The sequence below is a fragment of the Myripristis murdjan genome, chromosome 1, assembly GCF_902150065.1.
Source record: "Myripristis murdjan chromosome 1, fMyrMur1.1, whole genome shotgun sequence".
Taxonomy (NCBI): domain Eukaryota; kingdom Metazoa; phylum Chordata; class Actinopteri; order Holocentriformes; family Holocentridae; genus Myripristis; species Myripristis murdjan.
In genome coordinates, this window is record NC_043980.1 from 17,853,348 (window position 1) to 17,876,686 (window position 23,339).

General features: G+C 39.9%; 1 protein-coding gene across 1 annotated transcript; it reads left to right on the forward strand.

Annotated features, from left to right (window-relative positions):
• The first annotated feature begins 559 nt into the window (after positions 1-559).
• Positions 560-22,739, forward strand: papss1 (3'-phosphoadenosine 5'-phosphosulfate synthase 1). Its single transcript, XM_030059341.1, has 12 exons — positions 560-770; positions 1,246-1,360; positions 1,465-1,700; positions 2,356-2,494; positions 6,412-6,530; positions 6,852-6,965; positions 7,881-7,992; positions 10,221-10,426; positions 13,592-13,727; positions 14,126-14,394; positions 16,497-16,726; positions 21,489-22,739. Exons 1-12 carry the CDS (start codon positions 711-713, stop codon positions 21,625-21,627), a joined length of 1,875 nt encoding a protein of 624 aa, XP_029915201.1. The 5' UTR covers positions 560-710; the 3' UTR covers positions 21,628-22,739.
• Positions 22,740-23,339: the final 600 nt, after the last annotated feature.

Genomic DNA, 23,339 nt, shown 5'->3' on the forward strand with positions numbered 1-23,339 from the left:
AGCTTATTACTGGGCGGCAATAACACAGCAGTTCACTGATGCCCTATAGCTTTGTTGATGAGTTTTATTTTGGATTTTCATAAACTGCAATATATTATCACCACTATTAAAGAAAATGTAACCATAATGTTGCTACAAGTGTATCATTACTATGTTCGCCATGAGTTATTCACATCAATGAGTTGTTACGTAATTCATGACTGAACCATAAAAAAATCATAATAACAACGTAAACATAATAAATAATTAAATGTCATTAAATCATAATGACATTACATGTTGTGCTGCGGCTAAGAATACAGCCTGTTACTTTACATAAGCTAGTTGGAGAACAAGGCTGTACTTAGGAGGGGGGGAAAAAAAATCCGATTTTTTTTTTTTTTTTTTTTTTTTTTTTTATCTTTGTTAGAAAACTTTTAAATAGACAAAAATGCATGTGCTCGACATAAAATATTTAACATAGACACGTGAATATTAAAAAACAACAACAACAACAAAATTGGGATAAAGACGTAAATTGACACGGAGAGTGCGTCATTTCCGCTCCCATTTACGCAATTACCTCTGAAACCTCTTCCCGGTTCCTGTGCCAGATTCCTCCATTCACCGGGGATATCTGTACAACGGAGCAGGCAGACAAAAAGTTTTTTAATTTTCTGTCGCTAAACAGGTAGCTAGCTGGTTGAACGAGCAGCTGACGTCGGCGAGCCATGGAAACTTCTGGCAACTCGCACAAGAAACAGAAGCTGAGCAACGCGCCGGAGAACTGGGTGAGTTTGTCAGTGGCAAGTTGCAGTGACCACATCGCCACGTCCACCAACCTCTCTGGCGACTAGCCGGCTAGCCACCAAGCTAACTCGGCTTTACCATTGGAGTTAAAGATGCCTCTTGTTAAATATGTGTCTGCTTTTGGCTTAGTTCCTGCTAGATGATGCCTGTATTTGGTAGCTGCTGCCATGCTAAGTCCAGCCTGTAGCAGCCCTAGTAAACCTCATAGAAATGGTGCATTAAGCTAATGTCTTTGTAGCTATGGTAACATCGCTCCTGCATCTGTGTCAGTGAAATATGAGTGAAATTTAATCAGTTTATCAGCTATTACGCCTTGGACAAATAACTTGGTGAGCAGATAAAACTTCCCCTACAAGCATATCTACCAATCTGTATTTGTGTTACTGTCCAAGCAAATGTTATACATCATATGACCTGCATGTAAGATGACCTGACAGAAGGTATTTCTCATTTCAGGGAATGCAAAGAGCAACTAATGTTACCTATCAAGCCCACCATGTAAGCCGAAACAAGCGTGGCCAGGTTGTGGGCACACGAGGAGGGTTCAGAGGATGCACTGTCTGGCTGACTGGTACGCTGTGGTGTAAAGAAACATATTTCAAGGTGTCCTGATTGCACCTTTTGTCTTTTCATGCCTGTTTCATTCTCCGGTTTCTCTCCTGCTCTGGTATCTAGGTTTGTCGGGGGCAGGGAAGACCACGGTGAGCATGGCTCTAGAGGAGTACCTGGTGTGTCATGGGATCCCCTGCTACACGCTGGATGGGGACAACATTCGTCAGGGGCTGAACAAGAACCTGGGTTTCAGCCCGGAGGACCGAGAGGAGAACATCAGGCGTATTGCTGAGGTTGCCCGGCTCTTTGCTGATGCTGGGCTTGTCTGCATAGCGAGCTTCATCTCTCCCTACAGCAAGGTATGTGGCTCTGTGACAGAAAACCTCAGTGGCTGAAAGAAATGAGGAATGAGAGATAAAGACAAAAATACATTTGAATAGATTAACTGGTTTCACTACTGTTACATCAGATAGACAGCACAGGTTAGGACTTGTTTGTCCTGGTTGGAAAGAAAGTAAACAAGCTAATGCTCAGTGGGCTAATAAGATTCGCAATTTGAAATTCTTTAGCGATTTTGGATTGTTGATCATGATTTTAATGATCATGGCACTGTCCATCAACATCCTGAAAATGATGATATCAGTGGAAGTACTGCATTTATGAAACAGCACATTTTGGCACCTCCTCTCAGGCTAAAATCACGTGTGTAACTCTAACAAGACGTTTTTTGTTTCTTTTAGTCAGACATAAGTTAAGGGATGTTATTTACCTTGGCAGTTTCAGAGGTAACTTCCTCGTTCCTCAGAAAGTGTCCAACTGACAGCCAGAGCGGCATGTCAGCTGGATGCTAGGAAGGAATGAGGAAGTTACCTCTGAAACTGTCAAGGTAAATAACATCCCTTAACTTATGTCTGACTAAAAGAAACAAAAAACGTTTTTTTTAGTGTAAAGGAAGACATGATGAATGTGTTTGAACTATGTGGGTGTAACTCACAGAGTATTATTTTCTGTTAGGATCGCCTCAACGCCTTGAAGATCCATGACGCTGCAGGGCTGCCTTTCTTTGAGGTGTTTGTGGATGCACCGCTGGATGTGTGTGAGCAGAGGGACGTAAAGGGACTGTACAAGAGAGCCAGAGCAGGAGAAATAAGAGGTGGAGTATTCTGCTGTGATACGATAAGAATATGATACAATATCATGCATTTCACACAATCAGTAACATTCCTGTTAACTCACAAAAGCAACTAAAATACAATTTTAAAAAAAAAATGTTGAGCAGACATTTTAAATGAAAAACAATCAGTTCACAATAATAAAATAGATCTTTTAAAAAATAAATGATTCTTTTTATGAGAAAGAATAAAATTAGACCCTCTGTTGTTCACTATAAAGCACCACATTTCTTATGCTTAAGTGCAAATGTTCAGTTCACTTAAAGAAACCTTGATGACATTTCAATTATGAACATAAACAGTGCACATCTACACTTCATCACCTTAGATTTACAATACAACAAAACAGGAGTATTTTATCTTGGAATGGTGTGGATGGCATATGTTTTGTTGGTTGATCTGTATTTTTTCTGAAATCTGAAATATTTCCAAATAGCTGATTTATTCCTGAGATAGGTGGGCCAAAGCCCAAAATTTAACATTTAGGTACTACTTAAGGTGGAAAAGTCTAGTTCAAATTTTTTGAGATTTTTTTTGGTATGATAACCATTGTCAAGTTGTCGCCTCGTGGACTTTTTCTTACTGCTGTGTGTTCCTCTCACCGTCCTGTTCGAGAGACATTTTGTAACAACCTCTTTAGTAATCGGCAACAGTGTAGTGTGTCTTTGCTGTAGTCGTGCATAGTTGTGCATAGTTTTGCGTCATTCACCGATAGCACTAATGTTATCATATTGTGTTGATATTTTGTTGTTGACGCTCCTGTTTCCCTCTGACCCACACTGCTCCATTATATAGTTTGTTACTTTTCATCTTGGTCTCACTGCGGTGAGCTGGTTCTCACCAACGCCACTTAGGCCATTATGGATGTTGGTATTATGATCTCATAATAGTTTTGTTTCATCCAGTTTTTTCACCAAGTTTGGTCAAGGTCTTACTGCCATTGGCATCACTATAAATAGCAGTTGTTGGCTGTCCTATTTAGGGGTGGGTGATATAGACTTCAAATAATGCCACAGTATTTCATGGTTATTTTCAGTAATGATATTCAAGACGATATGGGAAAAGGTGTCACTCTGTTTCCCACAGAATGACACTGTACTGTAATGTAATTAAAGTAATTAAAGCCTGAATTGGTTTAATTATGTTTTGCCGTTTGTTAATATACCGGGAAAACACCAAACTAAATTTGTCAGAGGAATGCTGCTCTGTTGTTTGCTGTTATGGTGAGAGAATGCTGTAGGCTGTGTGGTAGGGTATGTAAAAGCGCTAACATGCAACCATGCTGCTCTATTACTGATATCATGATATGATGCTTTTTTGTGTGTGCAAATTTACACCAGTATTAATCCCATTTGTCTCAGCCTTGTCTGTTTAATGTTGTGTGGGATAGCTCATTGACAGAAAGCACACTTGTTTGATGTGTGCCTCCCGCTATTCCATCGTTTTTGGCAGCCAGGTGTGTGTTAACACTTGGTGGTTCCTGTGAACCTGTCGGGGCACTGACTACACTCAGTGTAGTTTAGCCTAAAAGCCACAACTCTTAAAGGCTGAGGCTGAAATACAACAAAAGAAATGTATTATATTTCTAGATTCTTTGAATATAGGCGTAGCCGTCTAGGATGAGGGCTCCTCCAGCTCCCTGGAGCACTGACTGAAGAAAGAAGTTTAGCTTCAGGGATCAGACCTACAATCACACAGCGCTTACATGTGCATTGTGTGGACATAGGTGGGACTCTCCTGTCAGAGGGTGGGAAAGAAAGTCTTCAGTACTTGCACATATGTGTGGGGGTAAACCCAGTTTTTTAAAGGTTTGCATCTGTACTTAAAGAATATAAAGATACAACTTACCTTTCAATTTAGAGCAAGTTAAAACTAGAACATAATGACTTTTTTATTCGTACTACTGAAGTTTTCCACATCAGGTCCTACCTGATGTGTCTGATTTTCCCAGATGCCACAGTGTTTCAATAAATCATGGAAAAATGTTTGTTGTTGACAGTCTGAGGAGTTCTCATGGCCTCCCTGTTTATTAAACAGAAGAACAATTGGGCATAATTGAAAGCTATGACACTACCAATTGAAATTATACCAAACAGATGATAATAGAATAATAATTACACCCTTGAAATTGCAGCTGAAGTTGGATACGCACCAGTGCCTGAAATCCAATACAGTGTATAAGGTGTTAAACTTCATAAGACTAAAACTGTGAAAAAACTACCACTTATACCCCTAATATGTACACATAGGTGGAATTGGGATGGTATTTAATTACCACAGTAGCTAAGGCCACGTGCTGCTTACTCTGTGTGTAAGAGACTGGCGGATTCGTCACAAAAGGACCAAACAAAATAACCATTCATAGTTTAAATTGTAATTGTGATGGTCAAAAAAAGCAAGATACTATTAGTGTGTTGTGAAAAACATATTGTATAGTTCCATCTCACACTGACCCACACACAAATACCAATGTGATAATCCCAGCCCATAGTTGTGGGGATCATGACACTTAACAATGATTGTTCAAATCTGAATCATTTCTTTGTGCTAAATCATTAACAGTCCCAATGAAATGACTGCATCCTCTTCACTCTGTGCCGTTGTTGCTTTCACATGATGAAACCTGGTATCCTGACATTTCTACACCGGCTGATAATTCTGGTGCTTTACCACTGCCATGCCCACCACCATGCAGACCGGGCACCAGACAGAGTGAATCCAGTGTCTATCACATGATTAGGACATGCAGGGTTGATACTTGAACCGAGGTACACACTATCTCTTGTGCAGTTCTTGGTGCCTCTCAGTTTGGCTGCGAAGAGATAGGGTCAAAATATACCTATGTGAAATTCTGTTGTGTTAAACAAACAATAATGGCTTAAGGAGAAGATGTTACAAGACACTGAGCATGATTTCTTTTCAGTTCAAAGCCATTGTTGTGGCGCACTCTGTCACTCAGCTGACTAAAACTAGGCTATAGCATGCATTCACAGTTTCAGGAGTCTGTCTGACGTCTGCATAATGCGATGTGTCAAAGTCAAAACTGTCACACTTTGTTTCTACCATAGCTTAGCTTGTCCAATAAAGCAGAAAGGGCACTGACAAGAAAACTGACTCATCGCTCGAATGGAGGAAGAGTTTCTTCTGTGTCTTATCACATTGCGGTGTAAGGGTTTATTTTGCATCAGAGTGAGATCTGGGCCCAGCTTCCTGAGTTTTGCCTGTTTGCTGTAAAACAGGCTAACGTTTCAAAGCTTCCTGCATGTCTGTTTCTGAATTGGCCAACATATTAAAGCTTCTAAATGAGATGGTTTCAGTCTTCTAAGCAAACATTAATCCCACTAAAAACCTTGTCTTTAAGACTTGAATTGTCTTAACTTCAATGACTGAGTTCTCTGATTAATGGCTATTTCCTGCAGTAGTGCTGAACCCATTTATGTGTTGATTAATTTGTGGATAACAGTCATTAGTCATGCCTTGGTGTATTTATTAGTTAAAGTGGAGCTCAAGGACAAAACAAAGCTGATTTATTTTGTATTATACATAACCACCAACATGTTTCAAAACAGAGTCGTTTGGTTTAAAGGTATTTAGAATTGTTGATTTTTTAAATTTGTCATCTGACCATTATGATAACATGCCTCTGCTGTAGTATTAAATACCAACCAGTGAAATTAGCAGATTTTTAAAAACAAGACTGTCTGAAAGCCTCATAAACAGACTCTCCAAACCCAACATTTTTATGTTGCTTATTTGCTCTGTGTACTTAGAGTAGTGAATAGGGCTCAGCCTTAATTTATTTCTTGCATTAATTTCTTCTTCTTGTTCTTCCTCTTGTTCTTCTGTATTGATTGATTGATTGATTGATTGATTGATTGATTGACTGATTGATTATCAGGTTTCACTGGCATTGACTCTGAGTATGAGAAGCCGGAAGCTCCAGCGTTGGTGCTGAAGACTGACTCCTGCAGTGTGAATGAGTGCATACAACAACTTGTTGACCTGCTTCAGGAGAGGGTGAGGGGGAAAAATATCCACTTGATTCAAGGACACTTATAATGTGTCTGATTGCCTTGTGTATATTTGATTGCTTTATTGAAGGGAGTTAAGCAAAGATCAGAGACAGCTGAAGGTTTGAAGTTCTGATTTAATATATAAATCTGTGCTGTCATTCTTTTTTCTACCACAAGGGGGAGGTAGAGCCTTATATTTGTGTGAATAGTTACATATCTGTGTCCCCACCATCTCATGTGACTTAATATTTCTTTAGAGGCAGACAAAAACTTTTATCAAAGGTTGTGAGGTTAATATTAGTTTGTTATTTTGTTGTTTCTGCAGGATATAGTTCCTGTGGATGCTTCTTATGAAGTGAAGGAGCTGTACGTTCAGGAGAACAAGCTGGACCTGGCTAAAGCTGATGCTGAGACTCTCCCTGCCGTACAGATTGGGAAGGTAATATTGATCGTTTACTTCTGATTAAAACTATAAATGAGGCTTCAGACAAGGACTGGGCGGTATGGATAAAATCTAATACCACAATATTTTTTACCAAATACCTCTATCGATACCATATGGGTGCTGGAATTCCTTAATCGCTTGAATTTTAACATGATACTTTCAAGGTTTGACAAGTGCTTGGATTTTGAATAAAGTGCTTTAAACTGCTTGAAAATCGCAGAGTCAGTGGCACCTTTTGAAGCTTGAAACTGCGTTATGTTTTCCTTTTAATTTGTCTCACCTCTGTAGAATGCTCTCAATTTTTGGTTGTTTGTAGCACAATAACCTCTGATTTAATGTGATGATGTTTCTCTAAGTTTTCTTAAATCTTAAATTTCTCAGGGTTCCCATACCTTTTATTAAATCCAATTTAAATTTATAAGAAAGCTTGAAAATGCACCTTGAAAATGCTTTAAAAATGTTTGAATTTGATTTAAGAAAAGGTTTAGGATCCCTGGATATTGCAGTGATGATGTTTGATGATGCTTTCACAAATTATTTACACAATTAGTTTGTGATAATCATAAGTAATGTGGATCTGATGACGAAGCAGTAGAGGCAGATAAAGGAACAGCTAGAACAGAGTAGTGAGTTCAGAAAATGCATCCTGTTGCTGTAATGCAGCCTTTAAAGCCATGACACAACACTTATTCCATATCATGATATTATGACATACATCCCCAGACGATATCTACTCCTGTATCACAGTAAGACATATTATTGATCTATTGCACAGTCCTACTTCATACCCACTGATAGGTTGTTCATGTGTAAAGCTTTTTTTTTAGCTTATGTGTTTTAATTCATGGTGAACATGTGACAGACGGCTGGCTAGTGTGCCACCTGTGTGACTGTGTTTATTGTCTACAGGTTGATATGCAGTGGGTGCAGGTGCTGGCAGAGGGCTGGGCCACTCCTCTGAACGGCTTCATGAGAGAGCGAGAGTACTTGCAGTGTCTCCATTTTGACTGTCTACTGGATGGTAAGATGCTGCTGAAACTTGTCATCTGTTAACAAAATAGAACAATACCTGAGAATTTTTTGATTCAGCGTTGCTGTACTTGACAAAAGGCACTAGATGGCGACGAGTGCTCAGTAATGTAGCCCACAGCTCTCTGGTTGGACATCATTTTCTCACACCAGTCCCGTTATAGAAATGTCTTATATCCAGTTATGCAGTGCTCTTCAAATAAAGTGGAAACGGAGAGTTCTGTCCATCCATCTTTTCTTATTTTAACATAATGAACAGTTTGACTGAGGTGTAGCAGAGAGATTAGATGTTTACAGCGTTAGGTCATGTTTTTTAGCATAGGATGCTGGCCAGCCATATGCCTCTCTATAAATACCCTCCTCTGTCCACAATTAATTGCCTTTTAATTTAAATTGTAGCCAAAAATTTAATCTGTTTAACCCGGCTATAATTTCACTCTTTCTCATCTCCAGCAGGTGGATCTCTCTAAACCCCTCTTGATATTTTTCACTTTATCTCAGTGAATTTTAAGTGCTCCCCTTTACATTGAATATCATTTACAAATGCACCCTCCAAGTGTGAATTCTGCATGGTCTGTGTTGCACTTTAAGATGCACTGAGAGTATTGAGTGATGTTTTCCACAGGGCTGACATGCTATATGAAGTGATCCTTTGAATAATATGTGTATTCTATGTATGTATGAATGAATTCTATGTAGGTATAGCATAATTGCATGGATATAATCAGAGGTGATAGTAATAGATTTTCAAGAATAATGCAATGAGACCATTTTCAGTCAAGGCTTAGGGACTACTGGGTTTTTTGGCACTTTTGACAGAAATTAAAATTATTGGGTGTAGAGTGCCTTTGTGTAATTACAGCAATTTCCCTTGTATTGTTTGAAATTCCAAGAAAGAGTCAATTTACTTTTATTGCGTGTTTGACCAGTGACCCCTCAGCTGTGTGTTGTGGTGCCAACACATGCAGTAAAAAGCAGAAGGCATAAAATAATTTTAACTGTAACATAGTCTGCATTTCATTAACAGAATTTGAAAGGTATATATTATAACAACACTTCTCACTAAAGGGTAAAACTATCAAATTCTTACAACTTGGAGACAAGTCTGGCTTCATTTAGTTTTGAACCAGTCTGCTGTGGCCAGAAGACTAGCAAGACAGAGAATTTGGTCTGGGCTGGACAGAAGCAGAAATATGTGTGAAAACTCCTTTCTCCAGTTTCCTGTGTTTGTCCTGTGGGGAGGAACACAAAGGAAGAGGCTTTCATATTGATTGACACCAGAAACCATCGTTTGTCCACTGTCACTTCCTTCTAGGGATTTCACAATGAAATAATGATATCACAGTAAAAGGATTGATCATGCACATTACAAACTGTAGTTGGGAAGCTGAAACTTTGCATGTTTCATTAATCAGTCAGGATACAAAAATAAGCGGCGATTCAAATGCAAGCTTGTGTCTTCTTAGCTCTGTGGACATTAGGCAATATTGTGCATGTGTGTTTTATTGGAACCATCTGTAAGTGCTACTCTGTGACAGAGAGGGACCAGAGAGGCTCGGGGGAATTGGGGCGGGGGTGCAGGCAATGTCCCGTTCTACCTCCTCGGCATTTGATGTGATGTGTTGTGAAGAGCGTGCCAGTCACCACGTTTTAATCAAATTGGATGGCAAAAGGAATCTGCCCGCAGAATGCAAACACTACATAACTCGAGTCATAAACCAAGGCTGCTTCAGTAAGGTTCAGGATCCAGCTGAGCGTGGGAAGTCATTTCTCTCCTCATATATCTTCAGCTGCAGCCTCCAAGACTCACTGTACCCTGTGGCGTAGCTATATATTCTACATTTAGGCAAAAGGGTTATGGAATGGCAAAGTTGCCAGGTTGGGTGAACCGTTTTATTGGCTATATGTGACTTATTTTACATCCCATATTGTAGGGTGCGTTATATGGACATGGCCTCAATGTGCTGCAGCAATGCCCTTTCCATTGCTTGTGTTGGATCTTCATTTCCTCTTTACAATGATTGATTGAAGTGATAGATTTTAATCTTCAGGATGAGGTTAATTCACTCGGTGCATTTAAGACGGCTTGCTGAAATGGGTGTAATAAGCACCCTCGGACTCTTCATATGTGTGACCTTTCACTTTATGTAAAAAAAGTAATCGATTGCTATCATACCTGGCCATGAGTATTTGACCTTTGCACCACCCCCTTCATCCTAGGTGGTGTCATCAACATGTCTGTGCCCGTGGTGCTGCCAGTGTCCAGCAGTGATAAAGAACGTCTGGATGGTGTTACGGCCATCGCCCTGGTCTATGAGGGCAGGCGAGTGGCCATCCTCCGCAACCCTGAGTTCTATGAACACCGCAAAGAGGAGCGCTGTGCTCGCCAATGGGGCACCACCTGCAAAGACCACCCCTACATCAAGGTCAGTTACTGAGACGATCAGGCTCATTTTGAGGGTTGGCAAGCTTGCTGTTCTCTGACAACTCAATTTACAAGGTGGACTAATGTTTTGGAAATGCTATAAAGCATTTGGGTCTTAAAAAATGACACGGATGTGTATTTTGAAACTCAACTCTCTAGAAAATATTTAACAGCATTTGCAGAGATCTTACGTCTGCACCAGTGTGCTGGTTGATAAACACTCCCCATGTCAAAACAAACTGCCTCCCTGCATTTTGCACAGATACAAGACAGATCCTAGGCGGATTTTTCACAGTGCTTACGGAAAGACTGAGCAGATGAAGGGAGTACAGCTTTTCCCTGTGTCTGTCAGGACGCCCAGTGTAATCAGTTGATCTTTTTGGCCCTTCCCTAATTTTGCAGGTGTTATATTTGGATGCTGAGCCTCTCGCTTGGCCTCCACCTAATGCATTTGAGATTGTACTGGGGATGCACTGCAGAACTCAACAGGCTGTGAAATTCTTGCCAACTTCCACTTTTTCCTCCACCCAGCCCCTCTCCAAATATACCCAGGAATTGTTTCCATCCAGCTCATATCAACTGCAGTGGGGCTCAGGTAGACTCGATGGCGAGATAATGTCCTGAAATGATCCTGCCCACCCTGCTGACAAGGTGCCAGCAGCGGGAAGGGCTCATACCTGGAGAAGCAATATCTCTTCCTTACACCGCAACGGAAATGTCTAGGGATGCAGACTCGGGGAGGACAGTTGTCAAATTGCCTTTTGAAATCCCATCTGCATTGACTGACAGTGTAGGGTTACTGTTAAAAGTTGCCTGTCTGGCTAATTTTAAATCCCATTGTTTTTCAGGATTAGAGCAGTTGGCCGCCCACTCACATACTGTCAAAGCTAGCATGAGAAAAGTGATAGTAACCTTCATGGTATTTAGTGATTTAACACCCTGGGCTCAGACTTGAAACCCCCGTGGCTCATTTTAAAGCCCTTTGCTGCTAAAAATGTGTTGGCTGAACAAGAGATAAATTTGAACACTACATATGTGCCAGCTGTCTCAATGTCTCACAGCAATTGGCATTCATCTATAATTTTAGTAGAGCTCTGACGTGTGTCATCTTCTTTAATCAAATCTGGCCTGGTGTCAACTTTTAGGATGCTGTAGATGCTGTCAGTTTCATGAACTGGTACCATGACTGCCCAGCAGGGATGTGATGATTAGTTCTTACCAGGTCTAGTGAAACCTTGATAAAATATCCAACAGTTAGTGACACCATTTCAAATTTAAAATTTAATTCAAGCATCAACCAGCCAGTTCTCATTGCCCTTTGCCCTGTTTAACTTGGTAACAGCTTAATGTAACAAGAAGTGCTGAGTTCACTCTGTCTGCTCCTGTGAACACACTTCCTGTGTGTCCTTGTTTCAAGTGTCTGCAGGCTCCGCTCACCCATTACATGGTGACATGTTAGCATTTTAGCTATGGGTTGGACAAACAGTAGTGGTTGGGTAATGTAGTCTTATAATGGCTCGGAAAACACTCATCATTTAAAATGTGATTTTCAATGCAAACAAGGTGAAATGATCAGCACATTCAAACAATACCATCTCTGAAAACCTATCATTTTGGGCATGATAATTGTAGTTTTGAATCTTTGTATTATCCCATCTCTACACCTGGTGCACCAGTGTGAACTTTAAATGTATACTGAGCAGTCTGTATTTCCAAAACTGTCATTCTTACTTTATCCCCTCTTCCTTGTCACTGCTAGGCATGTGTGTACAGCTTGCTGTGATTAAGGTGTCACTCATTAAAGAGTGTATGTATGTATATGTTAGTGTGTGTGCTTAACTCCCCGTGCTGGAGCCAATCTGTCAACACACCCCTGTGCTGGTTGCTAAAGCTTTTTAATCCTGTCGCTTTGTAACCAGAAGTGAACTGCTCCACATAACCTGTGGTTAATCCACTTTTTCCTGTTTACCTGTCTGTCAGGCAGACAGTGGCCCCCTTCATCGGAAACTATGGTGAGGTGGCTGTTTATTTAGCCAGGACCTTCTCGTATGTAAAGTCATGTAATGGTTAAATGCAGCACATGTGTATGTGGAGGCCTATTCCTTTTTGGCTCAGCTATGCAGACATTATATTTTCCATTGACTTATTTTAGGGAAACAACTCATTTGTCTATGCAGCTGATCTCTCAGGCCTTTTTCATGACTGATCTCAGGCCAGAAGTAGACAAGTTGAATTAATTGGTACGCGGAAAATGATTCACACCATAGTACTGAAGATGCCAAGAAGCTTTTAAGCACATCAAGTGGTCAGAATCTTTATCTCTATCATTGACAAAATTTTGATTCTTAAAGATAGTTTAGAGTCAAAGAATCAGATGACACTCAAATCAGTCTGCTTGTAATGTACAGACATCCAAGGAGTTGGATTATTAGCTCTCAAATCCAAAACAAGCTACACACACAATAAATTACTAGTCAATGAAATAAGAAACACAAGCAGATGTTTCTTTTTTCTCAACTTTCAAATCAGCTTTTCATAATGCCCACACTCTTCAGGTTTCATTTGTGGCTTTTCTTTTGGGTTCTCTCCATGTCAGTACTGGTGTTGTGCTTCCTTCACTGCCTGCCCTGTAGAGAATTGTCATTCTGTATCACATTAACATTGCACAGGCAAATGTTTTCAGTAACTCTAGCTAAGGTCTTATAAATGCCACAAGAGGCAGGCAAAAGTTATAGCCTGAAACAATAGCAGCCTTTGCCTGGATCCTGAGCACTTTGGGGACAATAGAATAATCTTGTAAGGGAAAAATTCTCTCCAGTGTGGTCATGAGCTCATCACTGGATTTTATTGTGGAATACAATCATATTTTGTGCTCTGTCCTCTGTTGTTGAAAGAAAGGAAGTAGATGTGGTCAAATGCAAAAGAGGGATTCTCACTGGCTTTCAGCTGGAAGGCGTGCCAGCATTTCGTTGACTGTTTAAAGTCATTTAGTGACTTTGATTTATGCTGGTTGCTACAACTGTAATAACTGGGGCGTTTAATATGAATTTGTCAGTCAAGTTCAACTATAACACTCACAGTGAAGTTTTATGCACCATTAAATTTCTTAAGTGTAAATTATGTTGGTGTTGTGCTCACTGCCAGATTGCTGTGACTCCTGTTTCAGATGGTGATGGAGAGTGGAGACTGGCTGGTTGGTGGAGACCTGCAGGTTCTGGACAGGATCTATTGGAATGATGGACTCGACCAGTACCGACTAACGCCCACTGAGCTGAAACAGAAGTTCAAAGAAATGAATGCAGGTATGGTGCCAAATCCTGTAAGACTTTATTTATCAGAATGTGTTTTTTTGTCCCCATCAGAAGAAATGTTAAAGAATGATGAGATCTTGAACTCTGGAATTTCACAGAGATAAATATGTCACTATATTTATTACTACCTTTATTTCTGTTTTTGAGGACACGGTCCATTCCACTCAGCTTCATAGTTTTATTCTTTGTTTAGATTTTGGAAAAGAAGCGAGTGAGGCAGAGTAGGGAAGGAAGAGAACATTCTGGTGGGGTTCAGTCCCGTGCCAGTGAGGGCAAATGTGGTTCCATAGGCAGGATAGCTCGCTACTAAACTTTTCTGGGCAAGATTTGGAAGATTGGGTGACCATATTTGGTCTCAGCATAACAACCCCCTCCCCTCCTCTGTCCAGATGCTGTGTTTGCCTTCCAGCTCCGTAACCCAGTTCACAACGGCCACGCTCTCCTGATGCAGGACACCCACAGGCGTCTTATTGAGCGAGGCTACCGTCGTCCCGTGCTGCTGCTCCACCCACTCGGAGGGTGGACCAAGGATGATGATGTGCCACTGAGCTGGCGAATGAGACAGCACGCTGCTGTACTTGAGGAGGGCGTCCTCAATCCAGAGTCCACCATTGTGGCTATCTTTCCTTCACCCATGATGTATGCTGGACCAACTGAGGTACTGGCTCACAGTAGTGTTGTACATGCAGTTACATGCAGTTATGACCTTTGTTTAATGTCTAAGGGAACTTGTGGAGTAACAAACAAATTTACCCAAAACCTTTGCAAAAATGTAACCAACTTTAAGTGTAATAATGAATAACATTTACAGAAAATAATAAACCAACCAAAACTCCCTAAGCTCCCTAACTAACAGCAAAACAGGAGAGAGAAAAATGGGGAGCAAGATAAATGACAGAAAACCCCTACAGGGTTTTCTTACAGTTCAACAAGACACTTTTACCAGCCGGTCAGCAAAGACAAAGGATAAGCTAAACAGATCTGTGTCAAAGTGATGTCAAAAACACAGAGCTTCAACAATAGCAACCAGCCCAACAAATAGCTGAGTGGCCAAATGGCAAGGAGCAGTGTTTCTGGGTGGTTGACGTACAGCTCCACTTATGATCAAATGAAGTTCAGGTGAGGGTGATCCAAGCACTCAGAGAGAGGCGTGGCAGACCTGAAACACAGGGAGAGAGATGGCTCTCTTCCAAAAAAAGGCCAGAGGCAAGTCAGTGGACATAACACATAGCCCTGTGTTCCTTTTTACTAAATGCAGTCATCATATTTCCCTCAAAACCAAAAGGAAACAAACAAATCTTCACTCCAGCAATAACAATAACAACCTCATAAAAGGTGTTCAAAAGGATTTCTCGCAGGCAAAACCCATGGTGGCAGAAAACTGACCCTTTATATGTGTCACATACTCTGTCACTGATGATTTGGCATATTATGTAAGTGAAAAGATGGTCATCTGTTTAGTGTTTCCACACTGTACAACAGCCTGTCTTGTAGACTGAGCATAGCTGTGTAGCTGGAAAACTCTGTCTTTTAATCATTTGTTTATGACTATGGGAAAGTTACGGTGAGAATTATTGAGAGCAGATTTGAAAGCTGGTAGATATTGTGGAGGGAACTCCTGTCAGTCTGTAATTCTGAACAGGAGCTTTTGACAGCCTGACTCATCTGCAGCCTTGACTTCATAGCCTTGACCTTGGGTAACCATTAAAAAACAGCCCAACCACCTGGCACCCAAATACTAAAACAACCATTCCGCTCGGGGCAGCCAGTGTTCATCCCTGCTGAAGTGTCTTTGAGCAGGCTCCAGAGGTGCTGCAAATGGATGACCCCGCGCTCTAACCCCAGTGCTGTAAATCTGGTCTCAGAATCCTCGAACTAATATATACAAACTACAGCAATGAGAGCCTCTACTCTAATAGCAATAGTATTGTAATTTTCAAGAAGTAATGTGGAGTGTTAGCAATTATTGATAATGAGAAACAGAAAAAGAGCCTGAATGCTGGTGGTGAATGCAGATTCCTGAGGGCAGCAGCTGAAGTTCGGCTGTTTGTTAACTCATACAGAGGTAGCCTGGGCGTGCTAAAAAAGTGAAAATGTTAAAGTTGCTTTAAGGGCTTTTTGCATTGGCCTTAAGTTTGAAGACCTCAGCCTATCTTTACACAAAAAAAACTGGTCTACATGTTCAGAGTGGCAATGAGACAGATTTCAGTCAGTAACAGCTGTTAAAGAAACGTGTAGGTGTTACACACACAGTCAGAGTTCCATACCAGTGAAATTATTCATGTGATTTTTTTTGTTTGTTTGTTTCTTTACAGTCTGTCAGTTGTGGTTAAATAATTTAATTTACACAGGACAGTGAGTAAATGGTATTTCTTGTTAGTTTTACTCATCTGAAAAATACATTCAGAACAAGGATTGAGGTTTTGTCCATGTGTCACTTCACCAGTGCCCTTCTCTTTTAGAAGGAGAATGTAATGTTACATGTAAACTATAGTGTGTGAAATGTAGTTTTAGGAATTTGATATCAGCCAACAGCCACTACAGCCTTTTGTGGTATTATTGAACCAAATTGCACATACAAATTACAAGCGATTATTTTCCCTTTTTCTGACTGCAATATAACTCATGCCAAAGTTTTTTTTTCTTGAATACATAGGAGCTTCCCAAACAGAAAACACATATGCTGTTATCTTTTTCCTATTCTTTTTCCCCCCATTTTTGTTCATTTTAAGTGAGTTTTTTTCCCCTCATTTTCCACAGGTGCAGTGGCATTGCAGAGCTCGAATGGTGGCTGGTGCCAACTTCTACATTGTGGGCCGTGATCCAGCAGGCATGCCCCACCCTGACACAGGAAAGGACCTGTATGAGCCCACCCACGGGGCCAAGGTGCTCACCATGGCTCCAGGCCTCATCACCCTGGAGATTGTGCCCTTCAAAGTTGCTGCCTACAACAAGGTCAAAAGGGCAATGGACTTCTATGACCCCAAGAAGTAAGTGCTTATCATTTGACCTTTTTTTTGTTTTGTTTGTTTGTTTGTTTCTGTAATATCTGGTCTGCAGTCTCCGATTGACAAGAATTTCTTAAATTTGAGAAATGCCTTGCATCAAGCCGTCTCTCTCATTTTCTGTAGTCTTGAAATTAATCAAGGTTAAGAAATGCAGGATTTTCAGATTTCACTCTACAGTAACAGTCTCATGCTATAATTAATACAATTTACTGCACTGTTTCATATAGATTATTTATACATATAGTGTGCAGTACAGTGATAGAGTACATTAAGTCTAAATGTAAATTATATACTTCAATTCATAAAGTTTCCATTGTAGAAAAAAAAGCTTTAATCTGTTTTTCCTCTTGTATTCTTATCTGCTCTACAGTTCCAAGAATAACAGGAACAGTTTTGTTTTCTTATACTGTTTAAAACTTTTGTGGCTTCCTGTGGGCTTTGAAGTCACTCAGAAATTACGGGGAACTGCCATTAATTAAAGTCTGTGTATGAACCCTGCGCAAGATGACTAACAAATATCATGCAATCTCACTGCCTCCAGATTTGATGCTGCCTCCACCGTCAGGTTATGCAACTGTAGCTGTGTTTGGCTACAAATGTTCTGACTAAATATGGCCAGACTAATCAAAAGATTTGCTTTGTTTTCCATTATGCATTTTTTTTTTATATTGAGTCAAATGCAGTTTGTTGCTCAGGAACTTCTAGTACTTCTGTGAAAAGGAGTACTACTGAAAAAGGTAGTATGTGTTAAAATATTACCAGCGCATAGTTTAGCTTCACCTGGCCATGGAATTATGAAATGGGGCAAAACGCTATTTCCTCCTCTGTGTTTGAAACTCAGTGAGAAATTCCCCCGTTGTTACCATGCTCTTTGCACATCAACTTTGTCCATAGTTGGAATAAACACCATGTTGGTGTTTGTCTTTCGTGTCAAATGAGGGTTAAGAAGGAATTGGTTTTGAGAGATTACATAACTCTGACGGTGTCTGTCAATCTAAATTATCCACTGATGTGTGAGAGAATGACAGCACATGCAAGCCTAAATGGAATAAAGGAACAGTAAAACAAAACAGTCTGTTATCACTAATCTTTAATTCCCTTTGTTGTTATCTCAAAATAAATAAGTTCACTGGCTTGCAAGTAGTGAACTGATTTTAAAAAGAAAGAAAGAAGCATTGACCACATCATGAACACTAATATGTTCTTCTACAAAGGAATTGTCCGTTGTAGGAGAATGAGCTTAAAATGGCATGCAATGTCAAAAAAGGCCCAGTTTTTAATTTCTAATTGACTCTGTGACTTATTTGATATGTTTAGGCTAATGCTATCAAGACAAACTTGAGGGTTAATGCACAATTGAATTTTCAAAGCCCCTGGTTGGCACTTGGTGAGATTTATAGCATTTCATGACTCTGGCCGTCCCTCTTGTGCACACTGACAGACACGGGCTTGCCAGATTTCCACAGGAATATGGATGCTCAGTCTAATCACCAGCGATACCCCTCAGTCTTTTTTCTGGAGTGTAATGGTGCAAATCACAGCAAGCTGTTCCTAGTTTAACATCGTATTAAAATGTAGAGTTTGCACAGCAGTCCTTCACCCCAGATGCTGTTTGAGAAACTGCTAGATCTTCTTCACCCAAGTTCCCTAAAATTTTAGAACCGCAAAAAAGATGTGCTCTACATCTTTTGACAAGGATTCAAAATTTCTTCCCCTAATCAGCATGACTTCAACACACTCTGAGTCAAAGCCCAGTGGAGAATGCAGTGAAGTATAAATCTCCACGAATAAGATGTCAGAACTGTCTGATTATCCAGAAACCCTGACAGTAATTTATGGAAGGGCCTGGTGAAGATGTTAGGAACTTGTGCCAGTACCCTGATCAGTAGAGGTCAGAGATGGAGACGATCCTGTTCCCTCACAAACAGTGGGCGGACAGCTTGTTTAAACAGGAGTCGACCGACTGACACCCTTGGGTGTAGATCTTCTCAAAGTGATTATTTAGGTTTTTAGGCCTGAACCAGGGATCCTCTCATTTCATCTAAAAAGCTGTTGTTGTTAATATGCCGTGTTTATCACTGCTAGGTGGTAGCCTGGAGGGAATCATGCGTTTTGTTGTGTGTTTGGGTGTCTGTCCGCAGCTAATCTCACATAACTGGGTCTGTCCATCTAAACTTTTTTCACCACATTTGTAGTTGTGGTGATTCAAAACCTTTCCAAAACATTTGCTCTCACTACCGCCACTCCCTCTGCTCATTCATTTTCTACCTTGCTCGACCAACCCTGTTCTCTTCCCCTTCCCTCTCTCTCTCTCTTAGCTGAGAGAGAGAGAGAGAGAGAGAGAGAGAGAAAGAGAGAGAGAGAGAGAGAATCCCCTGAAGGTTTTTTTTTTTTTTTTTTTTTTAAAGCCCGGTTGCTATCCCTTTAAAATGTTCTTTACCTCTTCAATATTTCAAAAAACAGAACACTGAACATGAGCAAGTACTTACATAATCCTGTTTAGAGCCGAAACTAATGATTATTTTTATTATTGATAAATCTGTTATTGTTAATGGATTATTTTACCATTAATTAATTAGCTGTTTGGTCCAAAAATATCACAATCATTAGAAATTGTTTATCACAATTTCCTACAGCGCAAGGTGACATCCTTAAATGTTTTGTCCGAACCAACAGTCCACAGTCAAACAATATTTAGTTTGCTGTCATCGAGGACTAAGGAAATCAGAAAATACTCTCATTTGAGAAGCTGAATCAGAGAATTCGGAAAAGGTGATTAATTGGTTATCAAAATAGTTGGTGATTAACTTAATAATTGGCAACTAATCGACTATCCAACTAGTTGTTGCAGCTCCAATCCTGTTAAATACTATGTGTCTTGTATTTTCTAGTATTAATATTGTCACTTGAATGGGATGTGATGGCTCCCTCAGTGCCTTCTGTGTGGAAGGGACCAGCGACGAGCTTTAATTTAGCCCATACAAATCTGCCTAAACCACTCCACTTGTACTGATCACCCACATGATGGCAAACCACAGAAAAATGAAACCACATTTGACGTTTTTGTGGGAAAGTTTTATTGTCATGGCAGCAACCCACCCCCACATCACCCCCCTTCCTATTGCCTCTAAATGAGTGAATGAACTGAATTTCTAAAACATTTCTGTTACTACTTACCTACATATTAGTGTGGAGGAACCATGGGAAATTATATTATCAGAGCAGCCGTTGCCAGATTTTACTTTTTGGTTTGAAACTTTCAATGTTCATTAAACACTGAACAATTGAAAAGGGCCAGCACTCAAAATAGAGTCAAGAATGTGCTTTTACATTCATTTATACTCATGTTCCACTAATGCACACCATACAGTGTGGTGTTCATTAGGTAGAATATTCAAAACTATTGTGTGGTGGCCCTTTTCATTAGCGCTTGGGATCTACTTTTGGATTTGAGCCCCTTTTTTGTCTCTTTATTTTCTTTGACGCCTGCGTTGAGCATATCCCTATTCTTCCTTCATGTAAAACTGAGCCAGATTTTATTTTTAAACCGCCTTTTGGCCAGTGTTTAAAGTGGTAACAAAAATATGATTTTGATGGGAAAGTTCTGAGAGTTTAGAACTGCTAAACTCTGTGTTTGACTGATTTACCATATGTAGGCACTTCTGTGTATAAACTCCTCACATGGAATTGCATGCTGTTAAATTCCTTTACATTTGAATTATACATCGAACACAGCTCACCTAACCTTGAAGAACAGAGATTCCTACATTTTGGCTTTAGTGGTGTCAGTGATGCACAGATGATGAGTGTGAGAGTGCACTGCTGCTGACTGAAAAACCAGTAACCAGTCACAGGAACGCTCCTGTCATCACAGGGTTTATGCTGTCCTTTTCCCAATGCTGACAACTGCTAGTTTTGTAAAACTAAATGATGCTGTGGGAGCAGCTGGGGTTTGTGATGATCCTCTAATAAACGACTGAACTACTAATAAAGCAATGGCAAGAAACGGTCAGCATTTGAAATGTAGCATTTGGTAAGAAAAAAAAAAAAAACAAAGCCCTGTTTCCCGACACCTTTCACCGGGTGGGATATGAGAGATCTATGTAATGTTATTAGAGCTTTGTTTTGCTTGCAGACTGTGCAGTCTGCCTGTGGAAATACTGACTGGTCTGCTCGTACTTCTGCATGCAGCAGCCTCTAAAGCACCAGCTGGCTCTTCTGAAGAACTGGCACTCAGCGGCTCTGCTGTCGGAGTGGCTTTTGATTAGGGGTGTGAATCTTTGGCTTCACAGAGATTCAGTTGGAGTCACGATTCACTTGTTAGGAACGTTTTTCATTTTTGAAACGATTCAGTTCAGTGCAGCTTTTTAAACCATGATTCAAGTTAACTATTCAATATTTTCAACCAAAATTGTGTATCCACTATATAAACAACATGCAACAATGTAAGACTATATTTTTTGTTCTGAAATGTGGGGGAAGAATCGGACAACAGAATTAGTTACATACTCAAACATTACTGGAATTACTTTAACGCTGGTAAAAAAAAAAAATGCTCCCCATTGACCAGATCATCATTTTAGTTGAAGTGGCAGATTTTATCACCAATGCAGTCAGTGAACTGTTACACTCCTACTTTAGACTGATATGAAAAAAGTCTGTCATTCAAAACTTATTGTCTCTTTTTCTCTCTCTCTCTCTTTTTATTTTTTATTTATTGTTTTATTTATTTTTTTCATTTTAGCCACCAAGACTATGATTTCATCTCAGGCACACGCATGCGCAAGATGGCTCGTGAGGGAGAGAATCCTCCTGAGGGCTTCATGGCACCCAAGGCCTGGGCTGTGCTCAAAGAGTACTACAAGTCAATGGAGAAGGCCTAAGATTGAGTATTGGGTGAAAAAAATTATAATGACGAAATGGGAACACATTGGCTCCTTCAAATGGTTAAAATGATGAATGTGGGGACCACATTAACTGCAGTCTAAATCATGCTCTGGCTTGTTACTGTAAGTCACTTTTAAATGTACGCTCAGCTTCAGTCAAGATGCCACTGTCAGGTGTTTTTAGTCTTATTACACTCACTGCTGTCTTTTAAGCTTAGGTACTTAACTAATTTTATTTTAGCTGTGAAATTTGGACATGGTTTCGGAGGACAGTATACCAGTGAGGAGTTGGTGTTTTCACAGAACATTTTTTTTTATCCTAAGTGATTGTGTTTGAAATTAAAACAGACTGGATAGCTTGTTTATGTAATTCAGCACAATGTTGGAGTGTAAGAGTTTAAATGATCAAATCTGTAAACCTCAAAGTACTGTTGCCCGGTGCTTAGGAGAGAAGGAATGTTTTTATTCTCTCTGTCCCTGTACTGACAACAGATGATTGAACTTAATACTAAATGACAAAAAGGCAGTGTGTGTGTTTGCAAGAGGCAATGGTAGTTGCCCAGATATTGCACCAGTTTACACCAGTATTTGAAAAGTTGAGTGCCTTGGTCCTTCTCAAATTATTGTCTCCACAAAGTGAGTTCACATGTTTGGATGAGCACATGCACCTGCTTCTTGTCCCGCTTGTCTCTTCACTGAAGCGGCCCAGAATTTCAGGAGATCGTCTGAAAAACCAGATCAGTACTGAAACAGGGCCGATAAGATGTTTTTATTGGGATATGCAACCCTAATCATTTAACAACGTTTTTTCTCAAATGATCTATTTATTCTGTCCTAATATTATAGTGTTTTCTCATTTAACTGTATCTCGCATGTAGTTTTGACACTTTCATGCCTGTTTTCACTGTAAGTTCTTGTCAGTTATTATTTTTTTGTGTTTGTGTCATTTTATTTTTCCTGCAGTGTTATTTTGTATCAGGTGGCTGATATTTTCCATTTGTTATTCCATTTTGTTAAGGGTTTGGTCTGTATAATCAGTTTGGTGGTTACTAGCAAGAGAACTGATTTGTAATCGTCCTTGTCCAATAAACAATTTTTAACAAAAGGAACAAATTGTTTACTTTTCGTTTCTCTAATCTTTGTGTATGGTACTTGCAGCACAGTGTATTTTTTTTCTTTTGCAACACCAAAGGCTTTTAAATTTGTAACACATTTTCAAACAGTTTAACTTAATTTAAAACGACAAAGCACTAAATTTGATGTATTTCACAAACTAAATTTACATTGATGAACTGTCAACAACTTTTAGCTGCCTTTTGATCTCATGGTAATGCAATTTATTTTCTGACATTTCCCAATAGCTCTAAATTCCATGATGTCTCTGTGACAAACCTGTTGTCATCTCCCCGAACATCACATCTCTTTCCAGAGTTTCAACTGGAACTTTTTATGATCTCCCACCATACAGGTCAGCCGGTCAATCAGTTGTATTGAGTGAGACAGACTCTTTACTGACCCCAATCAAATAGGCACACACACACACACACACACACACACACACATACACACATACATATGTACACACATACATATACAGCTGCAGCTGGCTCCCAGATGCAGTGGCGCAGTGAAAGTGGAACATACAGGGTTAATCCCAGCCCTAAAAGAGAGTCTGTTCAAAATACCCTGGATACTTCATCTAATCCAAC